The 24,488-nt window shown below is 41.7% G+C and overlaps 1 protein-coding gene across 4 annotated transcripts in view; it reads left to right on the plus strand.

Annotated features, from left to right (window-relative positions):
• The window catches only part of NPNT (nephronectin), a 95,456-nt gene that overhangs the window by 2,485 nt on the left and 68,483 nt on the right, over positions 1–24,488 (plus strand). For all 4 annotated transcript variants that reach the window (XM_084855784.1, XM_084855786.1, XM_084855783.1 and 1 more), the window contains exon 2: positions 5,288–5,388. In XM_084855784.1, coding sequence (XP_084711910.1) covers positions 5,288–5,388 — 101 coding nt within the window. The remainder of the gene's footprint in view (positions 1–5,287; positions 5,389–24,488) is intronic.

Consider the following 24,488-nt stretch of genomic DNA (forward strand, 5'->3'; position numbering starts at 1 on the left):
AAAGATATGAGATAGGCAAGCTTTGACAGGTTTGGGCAACCCAGGCTTCTTTTGAACTTCATTACTCAGTCACGACTCCCACACAGAGTAGCTGATAATCCGAGCCTATGTCTGTGCGATTTGTTATACAGATCATGACTATTTGACCTCGTGTATAAAACCGTATTTCTATTTGAAGTGCGTGATGAATGGATGGTGGCTGCAAAGCAGTTTCCCTTTTGGACGCTGCAGTGCAAGTGGTGGTGACAAGCAAACTGGACGCAGAGATGGAATCTGTTCAGTGTTCTCTGTTATCCTCCAAGCCAAGAAAAGAGTGCACACTTGGAAATCTTGCCTCGTGTATTAATTGGAAATGAGGAAACTCTGCAGACTGGCTTGGTGTCTGTTTCTTAAGCAGTTTAGGAAGACACCTGGGGATGGTAAGGGGTAGCAGAACTTGTATGTAATTTGGCAGAAGTTGTTGTAATGAGCTAATGCAGCTTTTATAATATGTACAATCAGATTTGCAACTGCATCTAATAAACAAAACCCACTTTGGTTTGTATGCATGGGCCATTTTATTTATTTTTTAATTTTTAATTTTAAAAATTTAATATACTGCTTTTCAAGGCAAAGACTCCTCAAGATGGTTTATATCATAAAAAAATCAATATCAAACATTTAAAATAATAACAGTACAAATTATAAAATAAAAATGAGAATCCACTCATTTAAAAGTGGACTGGAAGATTGAGGTCTTTAAGGCTGTTTAAAAACAGTCAGGGAGGGATCTACACATACATTTTGTGGTAGGGTATTCTTAAAGGATGGGGCCAGCACAAGAAAGTACCCATTTCTTATTCCTGCCAGCTTAATAGATCTTTTTCAGCCCAGGCAGGGGGTCCTTCAACTAACCTGATCCCAAGCTGTTTACGGCTTTTTAGGTGGTGACTGGCAACCATTGAAGCTGGTACAGAATCAATGTTATATGCTCTGATTGGTTAGTCCCCATAAGCAACTGGGCAGCTGCATTCTGCACCAACTGAAGCTTCCGAACCATCTTAAAAGGCAGCCCCACATGTTACAGTAGTCTAGTCTGGATGTAACCAGGGCAAATTACAGAGTAGGTCATGCAGAATGTAGAAAAGACTGAATGGGATCTCATATTAAAGGTCTGCTTTCTCCAGTTAGGGATGCAGCTGGCAAATCAGCTGGTTTTGGGGTCTTTTATTTCTACCCTGCCTTTTAGGGCAAGCTGTCACAAGGTGGCTAACTATAAAAATATTTAAAAGCAATGCAACAATAGAATAACCAGCAACAGATAAAATTATATATAGAGGACCACCATAACACCAATAAAAAGCTTGGTGGAATATATATTTTAAGAAGTCTTTATGGTCTGCTTAAAGGCTACAAAAGAAGAGGAAAACAGAGCTGCCAAGGAAAGGAATTCCATACGTATGAAGCCTATACACCTGGTGATTCTGCCAAACCAGCCAGGTGAGCACTCTCCACCTGGAGTAGCTCCGTTGTCTTTAACACCCTTTCAAGGGCTAGGGAGGATTTTACCACCCATCAGTTGCAGCTAAGGGAAGAATGTATGGTAAAATGGTTGACTGGAACCACCCTATTAGAAAGTAATTTCTTTTCATCTTCTACTTTGTAAAAGGATTACCACAGCAACACACATACAGTATTCACATCATCACTCAAATATGGTAGGTACATAGAATCATAGGGTTGGAAGGGGCCTACAAGGCCATCAAGTCCAACCCCCTGCTCAATGCAGGAAGCCTGATTCCCAGGCGGTTTCCCATCCAAGTACTAACCAGGGCTGGCTCTGCTTAGCTTCGAGATCAGATGAGATAAGGCACATCCAGCCCTTTGCTCAGTCATGAGTATATCCACCCTGTGCAATTGCCCTGCTTCAGCTCTTGTCATGTGTAAAAACAGTTTTTGTGTGAGACTGGTTACACCAGCATGAACACACATGCAGTTGACATCTGCATCTGGATGCAAATTCTAATGTATATTTTGTATGTGCATCTGATTTATGTCTGCAGTTCCTGACATCTGGTGAGTGATTTACATACAGAAACCCGCTTTCGTGCACGTGTTTCCTTATGTGGATTGGACAATGATGTATATGTACACACTGACTGAGTATCTGTATTGTAAATATATTCACATAGATTGTTGGGAGTCATGCAGTAATGACAATTCCTGTGCCCCCTCCCCCCTGTTACATTCCCAGTAATCCATATTACTTCAAGATCATATGGATCTACTAGAGGGCTTATTTTTTAAAATCCTATTTAATATATAAAGCCTATCCTATAAGCTGAATAAGCCAGAAGTTGATGACTTGAGCACAGAGCCAGTGAAATAGTACACTGAGAAGATTGCAACTCAAGTTTAAACATGAATCTTAGATAAGTGAAATGTGAAAGTGAGTGCTGAAGAGCTGGAATGTGTGTGTAATTGCTACAGCTATAATGTGTCAAAATGTGATGAAAAACCTTGATGCAAATTAGGGAGTAGGTCATGCAGAATGTAGAAAAGGCTGAATGGGATCTCATATTAAAGGGTCATCCTTTAACTGCAGTTTTCTTGATTTGCTTATCAGTTGGCACTTATCCTATGTAGACAGATGGTATGATTTGGTCAAATAAAGTTTTTTTTTTTTTTTTTTACTATTTTATTGTGCCTTATAACTTAGTATCAGGGTTGTACACCATTTGGTTGGCCTTGGTAGCCAACCTAATACTTGTGGCCACCTGGACTCTGTCTGTTCCCCAGGGGTAGTGTCTTTATCCTGATCATGTACTGCAAGCTCAGAGGAATGGCTGGAGCTTATCTCTGTCGTGCTGTATGTCCAACATGCTACAAGACTCTCAAAACTACATGACAATTTGCAAGAGCCTCAGCCTTCTCCAAGAGCTTGGAGATGGGGAGGATCAGCCCTTACATTGTACTATGCCTCTGATGTGTTTGTGGTGAAGTGGGAAAGGGGCACATGTAGATGTTTTATTGATGCCAATGGTATTTTTTCAGGAGCGTGGAAGATGGCAGCCATGATTTATAGCTATAAAAATACCCCTGCTGGATCATAACGAGGCCTATCCAGATCAGGATGTTTAAGGATACGTGTCCATTTGTTGTGGATCATTCTGAGCTCTCAGAATTTGGGTTTTTTTTCCCCAGGGCTAAGATGGTGGTAGGGATCTTGCCCATCACATTGTGGGTAGCCACAACCCAACAAACATAGAACAGAGACATGGCTACTCACAGTGGGATGAGGGTGACCCAGATGGTAAGAGTTTTTAAATGTTGTGGGGAAGAAGTTGCCAAAGCCATCCTGGTTTCAGAACCCACTTAAAATGCAAACCAAGCAGAGCCTGTTGCACATGGTTAACTGTTGCATTTGTAGCAGCAGCTCCACAGACTCTGCAGATTTCACAGTTCCACCACAACCACCAGGAAAGGTTTTGCAGTGGCATCCTAAAATTGTAGGTTTTTCTGGTGAGTGGCTATGCAGTAGGTCAGGCTTAGGCAACCTAGTGCAGTCCAGATGGTTTGGACTACAATGTCCATAATCTGTTACCATTGGCCATGCCGATTGAGGCTGACGGGAGTTGTAGCCCAAAACTTGTGGAGGGCACCAGGCCGCCTACTCCTTTGGTAGTGGATTATTGCTGGGGTCTCCAGTGTGGTACCTGTGGGCACCAATGTGCTCACGGACACCACTCTTGGCGCCCCCCAGTCTCCCTGCCCTCCTGGTTCTAATTTTATCGCTTAAGATTGAAACAAACAAACTGGGAGGATGGCATGCTGTCAAGTGAAGGGCTGCCCTTCAGTGACATCTTTAATACAGTTCAAAAGAGTGATATGGTGCTGTGGAGCTAAGCCCCCGCCTCTGCCTTGTACTTGGATTCTTGGGAAAGTTACTTTTCTTTTAGTCTCACCAGCTTGCCTTTTGGGAATTGAGCATTTTGTGACTAGCCATGTCCACCATGGCAGCCATTTTATGACTGGGCAACCCTCTCATAGCAGCCATTTTGTGAGAGTGCCCAAGACACTCTTTCAAAATTCCAAATGTCCCCACCAATCCAAAAAGGGTTGAATTTCATGCTCCTCCTTGTCAAGCTATGTATTGCGTGAATCTGACGTAACAGGACGACTAAAATCATGACAAAGATTTTATTTCTATGGCAAAATACTCAGGAAATGGGGTACATTTAGCTAAAAAAAAATGATGATAAAGAGTGAGGGAGGGGGAATTATTGCTACATAATTTTAATTTATTGACTGTCAGTTTGGGATATTTTGTGTCTGCTGCTGTGTTATCTTATGAATGTGTTTTAATGTTTAGTTATTTTATGTTTTTATATTTTGTAAGGTGCTTTGAGCAACTCCTTCTTGGAGGGAAAAAGCAGAGTAAAAACTTCTTGAATAAATAATAAATAAATATTCTAAATAACTAATGGTGCAGTTCTATGCATGTTTAGACAGAAAAAAAGGCCTACAACTCCCAGCATGTCCTAGCCATGCTGGCTGAGGCATGCTGGGAGTTGTAGGCCTTTTTTTGGTCTAAACATGCATAGGATTGTGCCTTAAAAGATTTAAATGCATCATGAAGAGATAAAACAAGGTTTCAACCTACCATTTGGGGACAGGATCAGAAACAATGGTTTAAAATTACCTGGAGCTTTTCACCATAAATGATCTCAAAGCAGCTTACAAGAGTAATAAGATGGTTTTAAAAACCTAATAACAATATGGTTTCGAAACAAATGCCAAAACCACATAGATAAAATAGAGCAGACCAGCTGATAAAAATAAGAGCTAAAACCATTTAAAGGACTTTGAATACCGTTAAAGGCACAAGAGTATATGATGGACATTACTTGGTGCTTAAAAGAGAATAAAGATGGTATCTGGTGAACATGTGTAGAGGGAGAGCCCCAGATTTGGGCACTGCCACAGAAATGGCCCTTTCTCTATTTGCATCATGTCTCACTTCAGAAGGCATGAACCAGCCCTAAGCATAGGTGTAGTTAACCAGCTCTAAGTCCACTCTATGTGTAGGAGCAGTTTCGCATAATGGAATGAACTGTCAAGGCAAATGGTCATTAGCTCCTTCCTTGGGAGTTTTTAATAAAAACTTTGGACAAGCATTTTGTCAAGAATCGTGTAAGTACAGAATATTGACATTGTGTTGTTGTGTGAAAGCAGGACTGGGCTGTGTTCCCCTCAGCTATGATTCTGTGTTTACTCTGTTTCAAATTTATGTTTGGTGCTGGTGCAGGTGGCCCAGGCAAATACTTTCCACGACTGGATTGTGCCGCTTTGGAAGCAGACTGGATTGCTGTTGGGGCTGGGTTCGCCACTCATGGGGCCAGTGCCAACGTGAGTATGACCACCGCTAGGGCTTTGAGCCATATAAAATGGGCTTGTACTTCTCTAATAATGGCTTTCATATAATCATGGACACTCACATGATGCAGGGCTTATAATGAACATGGGGCTTTTGCTTTTACCTAGAGGGACACTGACAGGTTAAGAATCCAATCCGTTCTCAACTCCAAATTTCCATATTAATAGTACTGCAAGTGGCGGAAATAAAATACAGTATTAAGAAAATGGATTTTCATTTCTTTTTTCTTCAACATTCCATTTGGTCTATTTTTAAAATGGCCCAGTTAATTCTCATTTGCATACCATAATTACTTTTCTGTCCTCAAGTTCTAAAGAAGGAAAAGAAAAAGAGCTATTTGCAATCATAAGCAACATAATGATTCCCCCCCGCCCTTTAATCAAATGTATGGTCCTCGTTGGAAGTTCAGCAAAAACATTTCAGTAATATTCCTACCCATGTTAAAGAAAAATATTTAAAAAAACAAACAAACCCAGCCTAAACTATGTTCCTGTGTTTAACCTGACAGTGTCTTGTACTGGTTCATATATTAATAACATTTCTCACTTTCTTATTGTCCTATCAACTTTATCAACTACAGTTCTGGGAGGTGGGGGGCGGGTATAGCACCCGGCTAGATGCTAGAGAAGTGATGGGAATATAGAAATGCTGGCTTTCAGTTGAGTTGAGGGGGCTAGTCAAATTAGTCAACTACAGGTTGTGATCCTGAAAATATTTATGTTTGCTTTTGGCAATTTGAGTATTCTTGTAGTGTTGCAAGATCAGACCCATGACCTGTACAGATCCCCACAATATGAAGCATGTGCCAGTTAAAAAAAACAAACCCATCTGGCACACTCTTGATAATTAGCCACAAATTTTCTTTACAATTGGAAAAGTACATTTCTTCAGATATTAATCTGTCTTGACTATTACAATAGAATACACTTGGTTGTAGTGTGCTATAAGTGTGCATGTACTGGCACAGTTCTGCTCCTGTCTTGCCCAAAATTAATGTCTTGATTGATGTTTGGCAGTTGACTTAAATCAAACTAGAATTTTAGTCCCATACTCTGAACTCAAAACAAAATTTTACTCCCATAAATCGGAGCAATTCAAACAAAGTTAAGCATTTCTCCGTCCCACTGTTCCTGACAGGAAAGAGTTAAGCATATGATTAACTCTCCCATTGAAATCAATCTGAATGAAAATGCTTAACTTGGTTGGATAATACCCAATTTTTATTTTTATTTTTTAAAAAAACCTGTTTGAGTACCCCCCGAACCATTACGAACAATTAAGTTAAATGAAAATTTAAACAATCTAAAACCAGATCTTAATTCAAAAACACTTTAAACCAAATAGAAAGCCAAAGTGTAAACAAACAAAAGATTGAGAGAGCAAAAACTGAAGAAAAAAAGGAAGCAAGGTATTGTAACAAAAGCATGGTAACCCAGTTGAAGTTTTATATAAAAACAGTTCATATTTAAGTAATGGTGCAGTCTGAACATTATTATTTTTAACAAATATAGGCTGAAGTCCTCTGCACACTTATCTGGGAGAAAGTTCCATTGGTCTCAATTGGGCTTACTTTGTACAGGATTGCACTGATAATGAAAGATAACCAAACGACTAGGAAGTAGTTACAATGAGCGTGCTCCAGTAGAGTTTTCATTTTGCATGATATTTTCTCAATCCAGTATGAGCAGTCACATTTTAATAGATGATATTTTCTTGCTTAGCCATTTAGGGTGCAATCCTATGCATATTTAGACAGAAAAAGTCCCACAACTCCCAGTATCCCCCAGCCAAGTTGTAGGACTTTTTTCTGTCTAAGGATGCATAGGATTGCATCCTTAACTAATGAAGGCTGTGCACACTTATTTAGGAGTAAGTCTTTTTAAACTCTATTTATTACTGTATTTATATATTCACCCCATAACAGATACTCTCTAGGTTTCTCACAGTTCATACAGTATAAAACAATAAAAAACTTTTAAAACTAAACACACAATTAAAAACATGGCATTTTAAACTGAGAGGCCCATGCTAAAAAATGTAATCTAAAAGTCCTGAAAAAGGTCCTCACCTGACACCAAAAAGACCATAAACATGGTGTGGGCAAGCCACTCTCGAAAGGCTGTTCCATAACCAGAGTGCCACAACAAAAAAGGCCCTCTCCCTAGTGGTCACCCTACTCACCACATTTTGTGGGGGCACTTGGAGCAGGGCCTCTGAAGAAGTAGGTTTGGGTAGGTACATATGGAAAACGGTGGCCTTTTTCGTAGCCTAGTTCTGAGCCTTTTAGGGCTTTAAAGATTAAATCCTGCACTTTACATTTGGCCTGGAAACAGACTGGGAACAAGTGCATCTGACAAGGCACAGGTATAACATGGTGTAAACTCCTAGTTACTAAACTTGCGGCCATCTTCTGGACCACCTGTATTTTCTGAACCATTTTTAAATGCAGCCCCACATATAACGCAGTGCAGTAGTCTGAACAGGAAGCTACTTGAGCATGTGTCTCTATGGTTAGTATCTTCATCCAGGTAAGTTTGCTGCTGGCATATCAGCTAAAGCTGATAAAAGGCGCTTTGAGCTACAGAGGTCACTTGAGTCTCTAATAACAATGCTGAATCATTAAGTACCCCTAGACTCCAAACCTGATCCTTTAGGAGGAGTGAGCCCCAATCTAGAACAGGCTGAACACCAATCATCCAAGTGGACGAACCACCAACCTATAGTGCCCCTGTCTTGTCCGGATTAAGTCTCTGGTTTTTTTTCTGAATAAACATGCATGCTATAGGACTGCATGCTTCTCTTTGAACCAGCAATGCAAGGCTAGAGTTGCAGTCAGTTCAGTGCTACACATTTGCTGCAGGTGGGCTTCAGGTACATTAGAACCCAATTACCCAATAAGGTTGCCTGCTCAGAGTAGTAACATTAAACTTCTCCCTACACCAAGACAATATACAGAGCATGTGCTCTCATGTTGGGATTTACAATAACACCCAGCCAAACTAGAACCCTGCATCGCAGCTAAGGGTGCATTCCTATGCATGTTTAGACAGAAAAAAAGGCCTACAACTCCCAGCATTCCCCAGCCGGCCATGCTGGCTGGGGAATGCTGATTGTTGTAGGACCTTTTCTGTCTAAACATGCATAGAATTGTGCCCTAAAAAACCTTTCTAGATGTTGTGATTGGGTAACACCAGCACAGCAGACAGAATCTTCTCAGAATTGCCTTAGTGTAAGTGACAAGGAGGGCTGTTTTTGTGTGTGCCAATTCTGTTTGGAGCTGTAGAGCAGGATGTGATATCCCAATGGAAACAGTCTTTTCCTTGCAAACAGATAAGCCTGATTGCTTCTGTACTGTGTATAGTCAGCATAAAATGTGGCATATCATCCTAAAGTTAATGTGCAATCTTGGCTCCATAGGAGAAATACCAACTGTGCTATGGGATGGAAAGAGTCCTGCAGTCTCTTAGGTGCCTAAGCATTGAACACATTACATAAATTCATAATTTTTCTTTCATTTCCTTTGTTGATTGTGTCTGGCTTCAGTGTGTGTGTGTGTGTGTGTGTGTGTGTTCCATGTTTTATAACAATGGCAACTTACCAGATATGGCTTGAGAAAAGGCACAACCTTAAAAATAGAAGTGGATTTATTTTGTGAAGTCATACATTAGACTTTTTTTTTTTTAGTGTTTCAGCTAAGCTGATCTTTTTTGTTTTTGACATTTTGTTGTTGACATTGTGTTTTCAGTCTCCATTCTCTTGTTGGGAATGGAGCAGTGCCCCATTTAAACTGAGGATACAGTCTCTGGTGGATTTGCAGCCCAGTTTTTTCAAAGACAGTCTGTGACAGCAGAACCCTGCAGTCTGGCAAAGGTACTGTGAATCCTCATAAGTATTTAGCCTGGAAAGGGGTGCGGGGCAGTCAGGTTAAGTAAAGCCACCGCTAGAACCACTTTATAACCAGGCATTGTGGAAATGTGGGATCTGTACATAATGTTTTACTTCTTAAGCACTCAGGAATTGCCTTGTTGGGTCAGACTAAAGGTCCATCTAGTCTTGACATGCTTCATTCCAACAGTGGCCAATCAGCCAGATGATTCTGTGGAGATCACTACCTGGGCTTCATGGAAATAGACAATTCCCTACTGTTTGTCTCTGATATCGGGCACATTGAGCTATATTCTTGATAGCTTAGATCCTTAGATTACTTCTTGATAGCTTAGATCCTACTTTGTTAAAAACCATGTTTGCACCAGCTGTTCTTCATGTCATGTGTCCTAGAAAATAATGTGAACACCTGGGGCTGTCAGAGTCTCATCCTGTTTACTGTCCTTGATTAAGTGTTCCACTTCCAGATTTGTCACAGGAAGGTCAGTACTAAATTTCTCTCCATATCCATTGCAATGTCAAGACAGACTTAAGAGCATGGTCATCTAAGCTTCAAGGTGTGCTGCTGCACCTGTTCCTGAGTAAATTTACCAGTTTGCCATGTCTACTCACAAATAAGTGCATTGACTTGTCCCTTGAACTGGCATCTTTGCTTTTCCATGTCTTTGTTGTCCCTTATTGTTAAGAATGTAAGAAGAGCCATGCTGGATCAGACGAAGAGTCCATCTAGTCCAGCATTCTGTTCGCACAGTCACCAGTCAGCTGTCGACCAGGAACCCACGAACAGGACATGAGCACAACAGCACTTTCCCACCCATGTTCCCTAGCAACTGGTGTACATAGGCTCACTGCCTCTGGTACTGGAGGTAGCTCATAGCCATCAAGACTAGAAGCCATTGATAGGCTTTTCCTCCAGGAATTTTCTAACCCCCTTTTAAAGCCATCCAAATTGGTGACCCTCACTACATCATGTGGTAATGAGTTCCATAGTTTAAGTATGCGCTGTGTGAAGAAGTACTTTCTTTTATCTGTCCTGGATCTCCCAACAATTAGCTTCATGGGATAAACCCGGGTTCTAGTATTTTGAAAGAAGGAGAGAAATGTCTCCCTATCCATATTCTCCACATAATGCATAATTTTGTACACTTCTATCATGTCTCTCCTTACTCTAAGTTTTTCCAAGCTGTTGTAACCTTCTGCCATAGGGGAGATGTTCCAGCTCCTTGATCATTTTTGTTGCCCATTTCTGCATTTTTTCCAGCTTCTGCTGCCCATCCCACAAATGTGTCTCACTTGTTTCTTTGATCACACTTATACACAAGTAAGGAGAGATTAGAACAAAACTGTAATAGGGAGTCTCTGATGCAAACATTTTTCTTAGTGACTCCTTCTAGCTGACCTGCCTTGCTATAAACACAGAATATGTTTTAGTTGCAGGCATTATGCAGAATTTGGCACAAACTAAATTCCGGAGTTTGGGACAATATATATTAAGGGAAATAATAATCAAGAACACATTTAAAAAGAAATGTAAATTAAACTCTCAACATTATCTGGCATTAGAGAGTCTCTGGATTCTGGTAGCTGGCATACAAGAATCCATTTGTATTTTAACCTATGAATCCCACCTGTTTTGTCTAGGTACTGACATCTCCCTCCAACAACAAGTCAAAATGAAGTCCGGGGTATGACAAATTCTGATTTCCGGACTTCAATTAATACAAAGATGAGCTATCAGTCTGTTCACCACCCACAATCCAAGAACAGAATATCAAAAAGTCAATTAAGAGCCCGTAGCAGTGTATCAGCTAGATCTCCAGCTGAGGTGCCAGTTTCTTTATGAATATTTATACCACACTTTATACCTGAATTTAATTCCTGCACACAGCTCAAGAATGCAAGAATCATTCTAAAGTTTTCTTACAAAAGGACCTCGTAATAATGGGTGTCCTTGTCTATGCTTACTTGTGTGCATGGGTTCAGTTGTATGCATGCAACAGTGGTTTACAACTCACTTGTTTTTTTCTGATTCTGTATGGCTGCTTCAGAGAAATACAGTGGAATTTATTCCTGCTCTTACTACTTCCAAAAAAGCAGCAAAATATGTGCTGTGTTCCAGAATCGTCACAATTTTAAATTTTACTGAACAGATTAAATCAGTCACAGTGTACTAAAGAAGGAAGGCGTAAATAATTACCCATCTCCATTCTGAGCATCTCGTTAATCATCCTGGACACAACTATTTTTTTTTCTGTAGTAGAGAAGTTAAGTAAATCCTGCTACATCTTAGACCATCCTTTTTCATCCCTCACAGCTGCTTATATGGATTATTTTGCCCCTTTTCTGCGCGTGTCTTTTTTCCTTGCCTCTCAAGACTAATGTCTATCAATGTCATGCCCTGACTGGAGAAGCCCTCCTCAGAGGAGGAGCTAGAGGCCCCAGAAGCCCAGGGTACCCCAGACCAGGGACTGCCACCAGCCCCACAGGAGCCTGAGCCCTCAGGGGGAGTGGCTGCAGGGCCATCCTGGTCAGGAGAGCGGGACGCTGCCTCAGAGGCTGAGGCACCGCTGATCCCCAGGAGTGTCGCTGCCTCAAGCGACAGGCTAGCAGGGCTCCTGTGCAAAGGAATTCCCACCTCCAGGAGAGGTCTCCTCAGGAGAAAGGGACTCCTCAGAGTAGGCTCTGGAAAGGGAGCTCTGCTTGCTGCAGCTGAGCTCTGGGTGGATCTGGCTGGCTTTGGACTTAAAAGCCTTCACTGGAAACCCAACCAGTGTTGGAACAACTTGGTCCATCGAGCCCCATGTACCTTGCCTCCTGAATCGTGGCCTGTGTCTGATGCTCTGTTTCCTGGCCTTTTGGGCTGCTCAACAACCCTGCTTCTGGACTATGTAACATATTTGACAGTTTCACTGTGTTTAACCTCTTGCTTGTGATCTTGACTACTCCTGCTACTGCCTGATTCTTGTGGCCTGACTGACTGCTGGTGTTCTGAACTCTGCCTGGATTTTGACCACTCCCGCCTTAGCTTAAACCTCCTTGGACTGAAACCTGTGTGCTTGACCACTGGCTTGCCAACTTGACTACTCTATTGCCTCGCTCCCTGTAGTGCTTGCAAACAGCCAAGACTTGCTCTAGATCAGGACAATCAAGCTGTAAGTATAGTGGGTTTTATTATGCAATAAGCCACTTCAAATTGTGTTATAAGGAGTTAATCTGAGCTTCTTCACACAGTGCAAAGTTAAACTATGGAAATAGCCACCAATGTGGAAGGCTTTAAAGGGGGATTAGACAAATTTATGGAGGAGAAGGCTATCAATGGCCCCTAGTCATCATGATGACTATATGCTACCTCCAATATTGGAGGCAGTATGCCGATGTTCACCAGTTGCTGCGAAACACGAGTGGGAGGGTGGTATTGCAGTATTGTTCTACTTCTGGGTTTCTCACAGGCAGCTCATTGGCCACTGCGTGAACAGAGTGCTGGACGGAGGGGATCCTTTGTCTGGGCCAGCATGGCTGTTACGTTCCAGAGTGTGCATTCAAGCCCTGTTCAGTCCTAGACTCTGATGGCATTTCTAAACTCATTCCACTAGCCTCTCACCAGTAAGGTAATAAAAAAGAGATAACTCTATTATGTTCAGTGTGCATTTCTGCCACACTGGCCAAGAAGAGTCAGCCTTTATACATTTAAGATTAGTAGATAAGGCCTCCAGTTCACTAGTACCCATTTCTAGGCTTAGGATGCAACATTTTTCTTCTAAGAAACTAAACACTTCTAGGCTCTATCCAACACCCTCTGAAGTCAGTGAGAAATCTTCCACTGATCTTCATTTTGCACATTATTAGAAAATAGGAACATGGTGCACGTTATTATTATAGAAAATAGGAATATGGTGCACATCATTAGAAAATAGGAACATGGTGCACATTATTATTATAGAAAATAGGAATATGGTGCACATCATTAGAAAATAGGAACATGGTGCACATTATTATTATAGAAAATAGGAATATGGTGCACATCATTAGAAAATAGGAACATGGTGCACATCATTAGAAAATAGGAACATGGTGCACATTATTAGAAAATAGGAACATAAAATAAATGGTACATCAAGTATAGAATCAGAGACTGACTATCTTACCATTTCTGCCTTTAATATAAAGCAGTAGTAGCTGCCTGGTACCTTTCTAGATTGTCATATTGTGTATCCTCTCAGGGCCAGTTCTTGTGTTCCTTTATCCAACTATGTAGAAAGATGGTTCATGATGCAATATGGGTATAGTTTGAATGTATTCCAACTATTGCTACTTACCAAGGACAGTTCTTCTTTTCTGGTCACTTAGGGATTGACAGATCAGTCTATTTCAGTCCATGTCCATTTCAGATGTATTCAGTTGTAAGTCCATTCTGTCTTGTTTCCACATCAGTCCACTTGCTACGTCTTTGTGCGTAAGCACAAGGATGCTGCCATCCTATAAACAACATGCAATGGCTGTCCTTGCTCATTTTGAGCGATGGGATCTGTTGATAATAAATGCTTATCTTCCCCCTCAAAAGAAGAAATTAAAGACTGGGGAAATTTGGGCACATATGTAGAATTTGAAACATATGTAGCAGATCTGCTCCAATCCTATCCCAATACATATGTGATTTTGGGAGGAGACTTTAATGCCAGGATGGGTCCAAGTGATCATGCCCTATATTCCCAACAAAAAGCTTATCCCCCTACACCTACTATAAATGGCCTTCCATTTACTCGACAATCTAAAGATATAAAATCCAACTATTCTGGGCTCTTACTACATCAATTTACTACAAGGCTCAACCTGCACACTCTTAATGGTGCATTCGGGAAAGACCATCCAGCGGAATTTACCTATCTGGTGGGAACCAGAATGAGTCAAATAGACTATGTCATTGTATCAACAAACTTGATTCCCTTTTTGAAGGACATGGAGGTCGTCCCAAAACTTCACAGTGATCATCTCCCGGTCTTATTGACTTGGAAAGCCCCACACCCCTATCTTCGAAGTGCCAATCGCTATATGCCTATGATAATCCCTGAGGGGGAAGCTTACTGTCATGTCAAATGAACCCCAAGGATGGACATGGAATTACGGGCCATTCTTGCATCAGACAACATGCAAAACATTAGGACATCTCTAATACTTAACACCCAAATAATGAGCCCGGTGGAATTATATCAGGAGTTAGCCCGAGAATTGAAACAAGCCTTTACTCGGAGAGTAAGGGTGCCTCAACAACAGCACCATCCACCCTCGAAGCCCTGGTTCGATAGGGAATGTGTTCAAGCAAAAAAAGCCTTACAGAAGGCCTATCAAAAGTATAAATTCAGTTCTGATCTGAAGGTGGCTCAAGATTTTCTTGAACAGAAAAAATCCTACAAACAGCTACTGATACAAAAGAAAAAAAAGGCTTGGAAGGAGAACTCTGAGAAACTGATTCAAACAGCCAAATCGAAGGATCCGACCATATTCTGGCGGTTGGTAAAGATCTCACCAATTTGTGGACCAACATTGCCAGACTGCTATATTCATCCAAAGGCTTGGGAGAAGCATTTCCATCAATTATACAAGGATTCTGATGCTGCCCATGTGGCCTGGAATATTACACTTGAAGATGCTCCGCCTTGGCCCCCGGTCCTGGCTTCAGAAATTTATGATCTAGTTGCACAGATGAAAACGGGCAAAGCACCGGGTGAAGATCTGATCCCTCCAGAGGTGGTCAAAAATAACTTAGAATGGTGGGGCCCGGCTCTAGCATCGCTATTCTCCTACATTGACATGACTGGGCAGACACCAGAAGATTGGGACTCTGCCATTATTGTTCCTATATTCAAGAAGGGAAAGAGAGACAACCCCGCAAATTACAGACCCATCAGTTTATTAAATACTATTGGTAAATTATATGCCAGGCACTTATATAGGAAGCTTAAAGACTGGCTGGAACAGGATATGATATTGGCGGAGGAGCAGGCAGGCTTCAGGGAGGGCGCTCTACCATAGATCAATGCTTGGTACTACAGCATCTCATCGAGAAATACATCTCAAACAAGGTCACCTCACTTTATGTAGCCTTTATAGACCTTAAAGCAGCTTTTGACTCTATCTCGAGGGTCAAACTATGAAAGAAATTAGAGGCCTCCAACATTGATAGGCACCTGCTCCTACTCATTCAGACTCTACATAGGGACACCTCCCTTAAGGTCAGATGTAGTGCTCACGGCCACCTTACAAAGGCTGTTCCAACAAAAAAAGGGGTCAAGCAAGGCTGCATTCTCGCCCCACTTTTGTTCAACTTCTACATCAATTCAATGGTAGACCAGCTAAACCATACCGATTTTCATCCCCCCAAAATTGCGGGGAGGCATATAACCACTTTACTATATGCAGATGCTGCTGCTATTATCTCAAGGACTCCAATTGGGCTTACAAGAGCATTGCGGAAGTTGACTGAATACTGCAAGGAAGAAGATCTGATGATCAATTATCAAAAAACAAAAATCATGACTTTTGCAAAAAGACCAAAAATCAGACCATGGATGATAAACCAACATAAGATTGAGCAGGTTTCTCAATTCAAATATTTAGGGGTAGTCTTCCAAGCAAATGGTTCCAGGAAGGCTCACGGCGAATATGTGGCATTAAACACACAGAGAAGCTCATCCGCAATAGCACAATTTATGAGAATGAAAGGCAACCACTATATCCCTTTAGCCCTCCAATTATACCAAGCAAAAGTACTAGCACAATTATTGTACGGCTCTCAATTGGGGCCTTTCCCGAATATCCAAACATTAGAACATGTACAATCAAAATTTTTGAGGGCAATATTGGGTGTTCCTAGGGATGTCTCCAATGCAAAGATAAGATTAGAGACTGGCCAGATCAAAATTGAAGCTAGGGTCTGGGTGGCTATTTTTGTGTACCAACTTAGACTGTCATATTTTCCTACTGGCCTTGCCTCACTAATTTTGCAAGACGATTTTAAATCCAGTTGGATTCAGTCAACTGAACAGAAAGTAGCTTTCTTGGGGCTTCCCTTGCGGACTTTATTAAATATGGGTTTTGATCAGGCAATGGAGACTATCAAGCAGCGCATTGCAGATATTGAGAGACAAAGTGACCTCAATAGTGCCCCAGAATTCTATCTCAGGGAGGACTATAGATACATTGTAACAGCTGCACCCTATTTTGAACAACTGGAACTGCATAAACATAGAAGGGCATTTACTTTGGCCCATCTAAATGGACTCCCCTCGGCAGTTTTGGAGGGACGGTACAAAAAGATCCCCTGGTCAGACTGCCTCTGCCCCTGTGGCATGGAACAGATAGAAACAACAGAGCACGTTTTGCTGTGGTGTATATTTTATAGAGATATTCGTGCCGTACTCATCTCCCCACTGATAAATCGCTTTCCGGGACGTACAGGACAACAATATGTCAGACATATTGTTGTCTGACGCTAATTCGACATTTACGTATAGTGTCGCCAAATTTTTTGCAGCCGCGATAGGTGTTCGAAGAAGGATGCTGAGGGAGCTCGGACTTACCTAGCTGGATGAAAGACAAAGTCTGGAGAGTAATGCCATTCATCCAATATGGCTGATATGCATTACATTAGTACTACACTGTGTTGAAGTGTCTATTAATTTGATTGGGGATATATGGCAGATAATTTTAATGTAGTTCCTTTTTTGAGCTGGTCTTTGACCATAATAAAGTTTTATTCTATTCTATTCCATCAGTCCACAATATTTTTTTAAAGAATTGCATGGAAATTAACATCTAAATTGAATGTATTTTTCCATAAAATGCCCAACTGTATGCATTCTTCCCCTAAAATGCCCAACTGTGTATGCATTCTTCACCTAAAATGCACATCTGCATATGCATTTTTCCTTAAAATGCACAACTGTCTATGCATCTTTGAGCCAAGAACTGAATCACAAGGTCTGGAGAAGAGCACATTCCTAAGGATAACTGCATTCTGATCCACATATTAGTCTAGGACAGGAAGCACGAATTAGGCATGTTCCTTTAAAATGGCAGACCAAACAAAATCCAAAAAGCAGTGTTACTTCATATACGAATCAGGGTTAGACAAGCATTCCCTATTTTTATCTGTGAAATGTTGGAGCGTTTGGAGCTGAACTCTGCTAATACTTGAACTCCTAACTGGTGGTTAGATTTTCAAAATCCCACAGCGGCTCTAAAACTTAAATTAAGGGCAACTTTTAAAGAAAGGCTAATCTGTGGCACGTTGAAGGTGTGTGTGTGTGTTTGTGAGAGAGAGAGAGAGAGAGAGAGAGAGAGAGAGAGAGAGGAAAAGCTGGCCTTGGTAAACAGTATACTATCTCGTGCTTAACATATGAAAATAAGGACATTTTTACATACTTGTAACACCCCTATTCAGGGTCACTGCCCATTATTACTCATTGTTACTCATTACAGTGTACACTGTACATATGCTGCAGCAAGTTGTACTGCATTGGGGCTCCTTACTCTTTTGCATAGCTACGCTGGAAAGTATATTTCATCAAAAGTTCTGAAATCAGCCTTGCCAGTTGTAGCATGACAAGTAGCAGGCTTATGTCCTGCATGCCTCATTAGTGTTCGTGAGTGTGCATTTTATATGCATGTAAGTACTGGAGGCAGGATGCATCCTCTCCTCCCTTAGAGATGTTAACTTCTAGAGATTCCAGGAAAGGGGACTGAATAGAACATGATGAATGGCAATACCAGCTCACAGTAACACAATCTTGAAAAGGCAACCTCAAAATTTCCTCAAAAACCAAAAAATGGGTGCGGGAGGGATAGTTTTTACCAGATAGCAGAAAATTAGGACTGTCTCTGGTAAGCATGGACAATTTGGGTGGTATGTAGAAATCATGAAGATATATCTCATGGAAGGGTGTTAAGTGAAATGAAAGCAAATTCTTATCTGTGGCCACTTAATTAAGACTCTGCCCTCTAGTGTTAACTTTGTTGTTGTTGTTGTTGTTCAGTCGTTAAGTCGTGTCTGACTCTTCGTGACCCCATGGACCATAGCATGCCAGGCCTTCCTGTCCTCCGCTGTCTCCCAGTGTGTGCTCAAGTTCATATTCATTGCATCGGTGATGCTATCTAGCCATCTCATCATCTGCTGTCCCCTTCTCCTTTTGCCTTCAATCTTTCCCAGCATCAGGGTCTTTTCCAGTGCGTAGTGTCAACTTTAAGGATGTACAAAAAGCAAAGGGAGCCTTCTTGGCCATAAGAAAAATGCCCAAATCCATCTTAGTATAATACCTATATTAGGCCAACCAAAAGGTCACAGAAAACATGCAAGCTTTTGAGATCTTCAGATCTCTCCACCAAGCAATATGTTACAAAATCAGGTTAGGGGTGAGAAGAAAATTGACTTGATGGTCAGGTCAGGACCTGGTTTGGATGCAATGGTGGCAAAAAGCAAAATTGTAGGGACAGAGTGTGCAAGACACATGCTCGTCACTTCCACTTTTAATCAACAACCCAGGAATGCCCCATTCCTGGGATGTTTCATGACATTCGAACCTGGAAGCTCTGGGTTGTTTATGGGCTAAACAACCCAGAGTCAGCCCAACAATTTCCCATGGATTGTTGTTGGGTTAACTCAGGGTTGTTTAACCCATAAGCAACCCAGAGCTTCCATGTTTAGATGTCACAAAACAATCCAGGAACAGGAAACAACCCAGGAATTGGGTTGGTGTCTATATGATCACAACATTGCAATGCAGACACCATGAGTTGAACATCAAGTCAATATTTTTCTTTCCTCCTGCAAACCTTCTTTAAGGATGTGCAATCCAAAGTACGATCCAGACTAAGGACATGATCCACCAAGACATTCTCCTGTGCAAGCAAGATCAAAATAGATGGCAGCTTCACAGGAGTACTTTCTGATGGGTTGTGTCTCCCTAACGAACAAAGCTGGCACAGGAATGGCATATTTGACCTCAGTTAGAACTCTCAGGGTGTAGACTGTGGGGAAGAAAATATTTGAAATGTCTCCAGAAACCCAGGTCTGCAAATGACCAGCCTTTTCCCATTCTAATGAAAGGCAGAACTCCCACTCATATTTTTGAGGAAATAGAATTTGGCTTTTCTGTTACTCAGACTAAGAGTGGTATGTGCCTTAAGGCTTTTCCTGTTAACCACATTGACTCTTTGCCACTTCTGTATGAATTCAGTTTAATGGAACAGTTTTGTGATTGCACAGTAAATAGGTTCTTCCCACCTTCTCCATAATCACAGAAATAAGACTAGTTTTATGTTTTTAAATTTTTTTTTAAAGAAAGCCTTTGTGGTATAATGGTTAGAGTGTTGGACTCAGGTCAGGAAGACCCATATTCAAATCCCCATCTAACCATGAAGCATACTAGGCTAACCTTGAGCCAGTTCTCTCAGCAAATTTTATCCTCATCTGGTGAGGATAACATTGAGGGGGGTGGCCTGATACCTGGACACTGCCTTGAGCTCTGTGCAGGAAGGATGAGATGAAAATGTAGTGAATACCTTCCAAAATGTGAAGGAAATATTAGTGGGACTTACTGATTTTAAAAATGCATAACCTTGGACAGCAAGCCAGACACTAAAACCCCACAAGTGTAAGAGAGGTTACCTGGCCACCTTAGAACTTGAGTTAAAGGGGTGCTGGCCTTTCTGCTGCTCTGAAGCTTCTGTTCCTGATAATGACATTATTAGACACCATTCCTTGCTGTCCGATTGGACTGTGCTTATTGCAGTCCTCAAGTAGGGCTGGCTCACCGCTTTTCAGCGGTGGGGATGCCCTCAATTACCTGTGCCCCTCGACATCAAGCAGAGGCAGAATAAGTAATGCAAAACAAGCCGGGATCCACAAATTTGGCCTTGATAGCCTGTCAACATTTTTGGTCACCATGACCCTGTTCGTTCCTGGCTTGGTGAAGGCCCTATTTCTGATGTCACAATGAACTTCAAAGGCATACAGAGAGCCAGTGAATTGTAGCACAAGCGTAGGGATGAACACTCTCTCTGCTCCAAGCTTGGGAGAGCGGCTGGAGGGGAAATTATTATTATTATTTTTTAAAATGTATAAACTTTCCACCGTGAATGTATTTGTGGATCCTTCCCCTGACCACCACCCAGAAAAAAGGAAGCATGCAATTTGCTAGTTCATATAATATATAGAGGTTTCAGAACCCAGTTTTTCTCTGCACGGAACCTGAGTTACTTTGATGTATAATTTTGCCAATATATGCTATCTGAAATTTGCTTCACAAGTGTCAGTGGTGTAAATCATGTTCCCTGAGCTAAAATCAAAATGTGCATAAAGAAGGGGGGGGGAGAGAAGAGAAGGGATGTCAGAGAGTGACTTGCACGTTCATATATATTTCTATATCTCGTATGCTAATTCCCAAATTCCTCTGCTTGTTTACATGGTATTTAAAAAAGCAGTATATGGGAGACTTACTTTACATTGAATTGAGTTTTATATGTGAACTGCTTAGATATTTTATTAAGTGGCACATAAATCATCATCATCATACAATGGTGTTATTCCACTGATGGAACTGCTTCCATTGGCAGTTCCCCCAATACAGTTCCCCTGGAAACAGTGGAGGCTAGTGTCTCCAATGTCAGTGGGGTGGTGAATCTGCTCTGGTTTCAGTCAGAACGCTAATTTTTTTAGGGTTCTGACTGAAACCCGGAGCAGATTTACTGCCCCACTGATATCGGAGCCACCATCCTCCATTGCCTGGAAACATGGGGGATTCTCCTTCCCCCATGCACCCTCAAAATCTTCTCCAGAGGGCTGGGAAACCCCCAGGGGAACAGATTTGGGGGCAGCATGGAGGGCTGAAAGGGGAAGGAGAGAAGGAGACAATTCTGTTGTACTAGCAGACATCCAGATTTTGCCCAGTGTGTTTTAAACATAAAAACAAAATTAGAATCTACCATCATTTGTACCACATCTACTATTAACAGAAGCATAAATAACTGATAAGAACCAGACTGATAAGAACCAGATATATGTATCTGTGTGCAGTACTTGTATAGTACATCCAATCTTTGACTCCTTCACTTGCTGGCACAAGTGAAATCTATTCAAAATGTTATACATGGGTTTGGTGTATGCTTTTGCTTGTTTCCCAAAACACCAACTCCAAACTAAAGTAAAGGCCTTTTTATGCATTTCCTACATGAAAACCAATTCATTGTAAGAAACAGTGTGAAACCTGGATTGCTCATTTCGCTGCATGTAAATAGCCAAAATAGTTTTTTTCCCAACATGTTTAAAAAATAAGGCTCAAGGCTAGTAGAAAAGCTGGAGAAAAAATTATTCAAGTGAAGTCTACCTGTGTTCTAGACTCATCGCTAGTGGTGTATGTGAAGGCTTAAGAAGAGATTTCCAGGGTGAATGCAGCAGGAGAACATCTGGAAGTCAGTGGCTAACAGGTCTCACTAATGTGTAGAATTTGAAATAGAATTCATTCTGCTGGGCTACTGAACAAATGAATATGAAGTTTTATGTATTCTGTGAGTGAATAGGGAAATTCCAGGAATGCCGTTTGAAAGGTTCTGCTAAAGTTGTAGATCAATGGGGGAAACGTAGGGTGGGGTTGGCGTAAATGCAAGAGGTGTTGTTGAGAGGGGTGGGGAATGTGACTTGCATATCAAGGGCATAGATTTCCAGGATACGGTGAGTTGGATCCAGGATTTGTTTTTAGGGACCCCCCATTCAGTATGGCCCCCAACCTTCTGTGTAGCACCTTTACACAGAGCATAGTGTGAACTATGGAGTTCACTTATTCCACAAGATGTAGTCATGGCCACTAATTTGGATGGCTTTTGAAGGGGATTAGACAATGCCTGGAGGAGAAGGCTATCAATGGCTACTAGTCCTGGAGGAGAAGGCTATCAATGGCTTTTAGCCAATGGCAGCTACACCAGTTGCTGATGAACACGGGCAGGAGGGTGCTGTTTCACTCATGTTCTGCTTCTGGGTTTCCCGTGAGCAGCTGGTCGGCCACTGTGTGAACAGAATGCTGGACTAGATGGACCTTGGTCTGATCCAGCATGGGTCTTCTTATACTCTTATGGGATGAAGGAGCAGGGGAATCTCCTTCCGCCAGCCCAGTTGCATGCACCTAAATCAGTGTATATTAGGGGTCTAAATTCCTTTAGGCTGCAATCCTATGCACATTTACTTGGGAGTAAGTCTCATTGAGCATAGTGGTGCTTATGCCTGAGTAAACATAGATAGGATTGCACTGTTAACCTACTCCTACTTTTTCTTCTTTAGAAATGAAGGCAAAACTGGGTCTTGTCTTCCTCCACATGCTAAAGGCTATAACAGAGAAGTGCTTCTTTGCATCAGCTAAGAAGCTGTCCCCTTATTAGAAGTCAGCAATGCCTGGAAAATGTTAAGTGTCTAGCTGACACATATGGTGTATTTCTGTGATGCTCCTGCATACTGGATATGATTACATTAGGGTTTTAGCATGCCAGGCAGTTAAGAAGCAGGGTGAACGAAAGGCTACTTTCAAAGATAGCTGCATAGAAGACATATTGGTTACATCATATCTGTGTTTTATTACTGACGTGGGAGTGACAACTCCCACCAGCTTACCTTCAGAAATGTGTGTGTGTGTTTTAAAAAACAACACACTAGTGTGGCTGGCTGGGGATGATGGAAGTTGTAGTCCAACATATCTGAAGGGTACCAGGTAGGGGAAGTCTGCGCTACTGTGATGAATCAACAATTATGCTTGGCTTTGAACATCCACTTCTCATCCTTGATCTCAGTTACCTTTGCAACCTTATAAAATAGATCAGTGTAATTATCCCCCTATTACAGGGGGCGGGGGGACCTCAGGATGAGAAAATGCAGCCTTGCTTATGGGTTATGAGGCACATGTGGGTTTGGGGCTTCCTGGCTAATAGCTGACACAAGTCTTCCCTAGCGTGATGCAATGCTCCTATCAGCTCCAGCCAGCATGGCTAGTGGCCAGGAATACTGGGTCTTGTAGTCCAAAAGTCTGGCGGCACCAGGTTGGGAAAGGCTGATTTACACTCTTGGCCACTATACTATTCCATGTATGGTCTTCATCAAAGGTTTTTATGGAGGCCAGGATCCCCCCACTTTCTTTGGCATGTCAGAGTACTGCTAGAACTATGCCCTCTGTTTTGTTATATAAGCGTGTAGATTTCATTAACAATAAACACGTTCTTGTGATTTTCTGAATGGCAATGCAAGATGCTATGCCTGAACCAGTGGCTTTCAAACTTCCTACCCTTGGGGAATCTGACTAAACAGTTTTACGAGGAAAGAGCCTTGCTCTCATGGTGTCTCTCTGCGTGGATAGTGAACTCATGGATAGGGGAGAGCAAAATTTACCTCTTGTGATTCCACTGCCCCCACCCTGACCACCATGCATTCAGTGTGAGGTGAGAATGGGCCCTAAGTGTGCGGGGCATGTATGTGTGATGAGGAACTTGATCACTCATGCAACAACTGTATGTGCATAGGGCACATTCTCACTTTATGTTTTACATAAAGAGGTGAGGTGAGGTGGGGGCAGGACTCTGTGTTACAGAGGATTTGTGGGAGTGTTCTATGCCCCCCCCCCAGTTGTCACAGGGCTGTAGGCCACAAAATAGTTCCATGCAAACTGAGAGCGCAGCCTGGAACAATCCCAGTTCTCCCCTATGGTTGTACATTGCAGGAGAAAGCTGGTAATGGTGGACACTGAAGCTGTCTTTCATGGAACCAGGCCTGTTGTCAATGTCTACCATTACTGATCTTCACATTTAGAAACCTCTGATCAGCCTATATGGAACTCCAGGATTTTCTGGAATGTAGTTTGGAAAAAGCTGGCATAAGCTCATGCTGCTGCTGCTGCTGTTTGGTAAGATGAACCTGTTTGGGGCTGACCTGCACGCTTGATTGATGCTTTTTGTTTGTACACCACCTTTAACAAGTCAAGCTATGTCACGCACACAACATTTAAAACTGTTCTGAAAGTGTAGCTTCAGTGAAACTCTTGATTGTTCTGTAGAGCTTAAGCATAGCAAACAGGAGAGTCTGCAGATTTTTTTTATATATATATATAAATACTCTGATGTATTAAAAACTTGAGCTGGCTTTGTTCCAGTTTTTTTT

This window comes from Heloderma suspectum, chromosome 5 (genome assembly GCF_057233095.1).
Source record: "Heloderma suspectum isolate Gila_16-S chromosome 5, 16-S_ref, whole genome shotgun sequence".
Lineage (NCBI taxonomy): Eukaryota > Metazoa > Chordata > Lepidosauria > Squamata > Helodermatidae > Heloderma > Heloderma suspectum.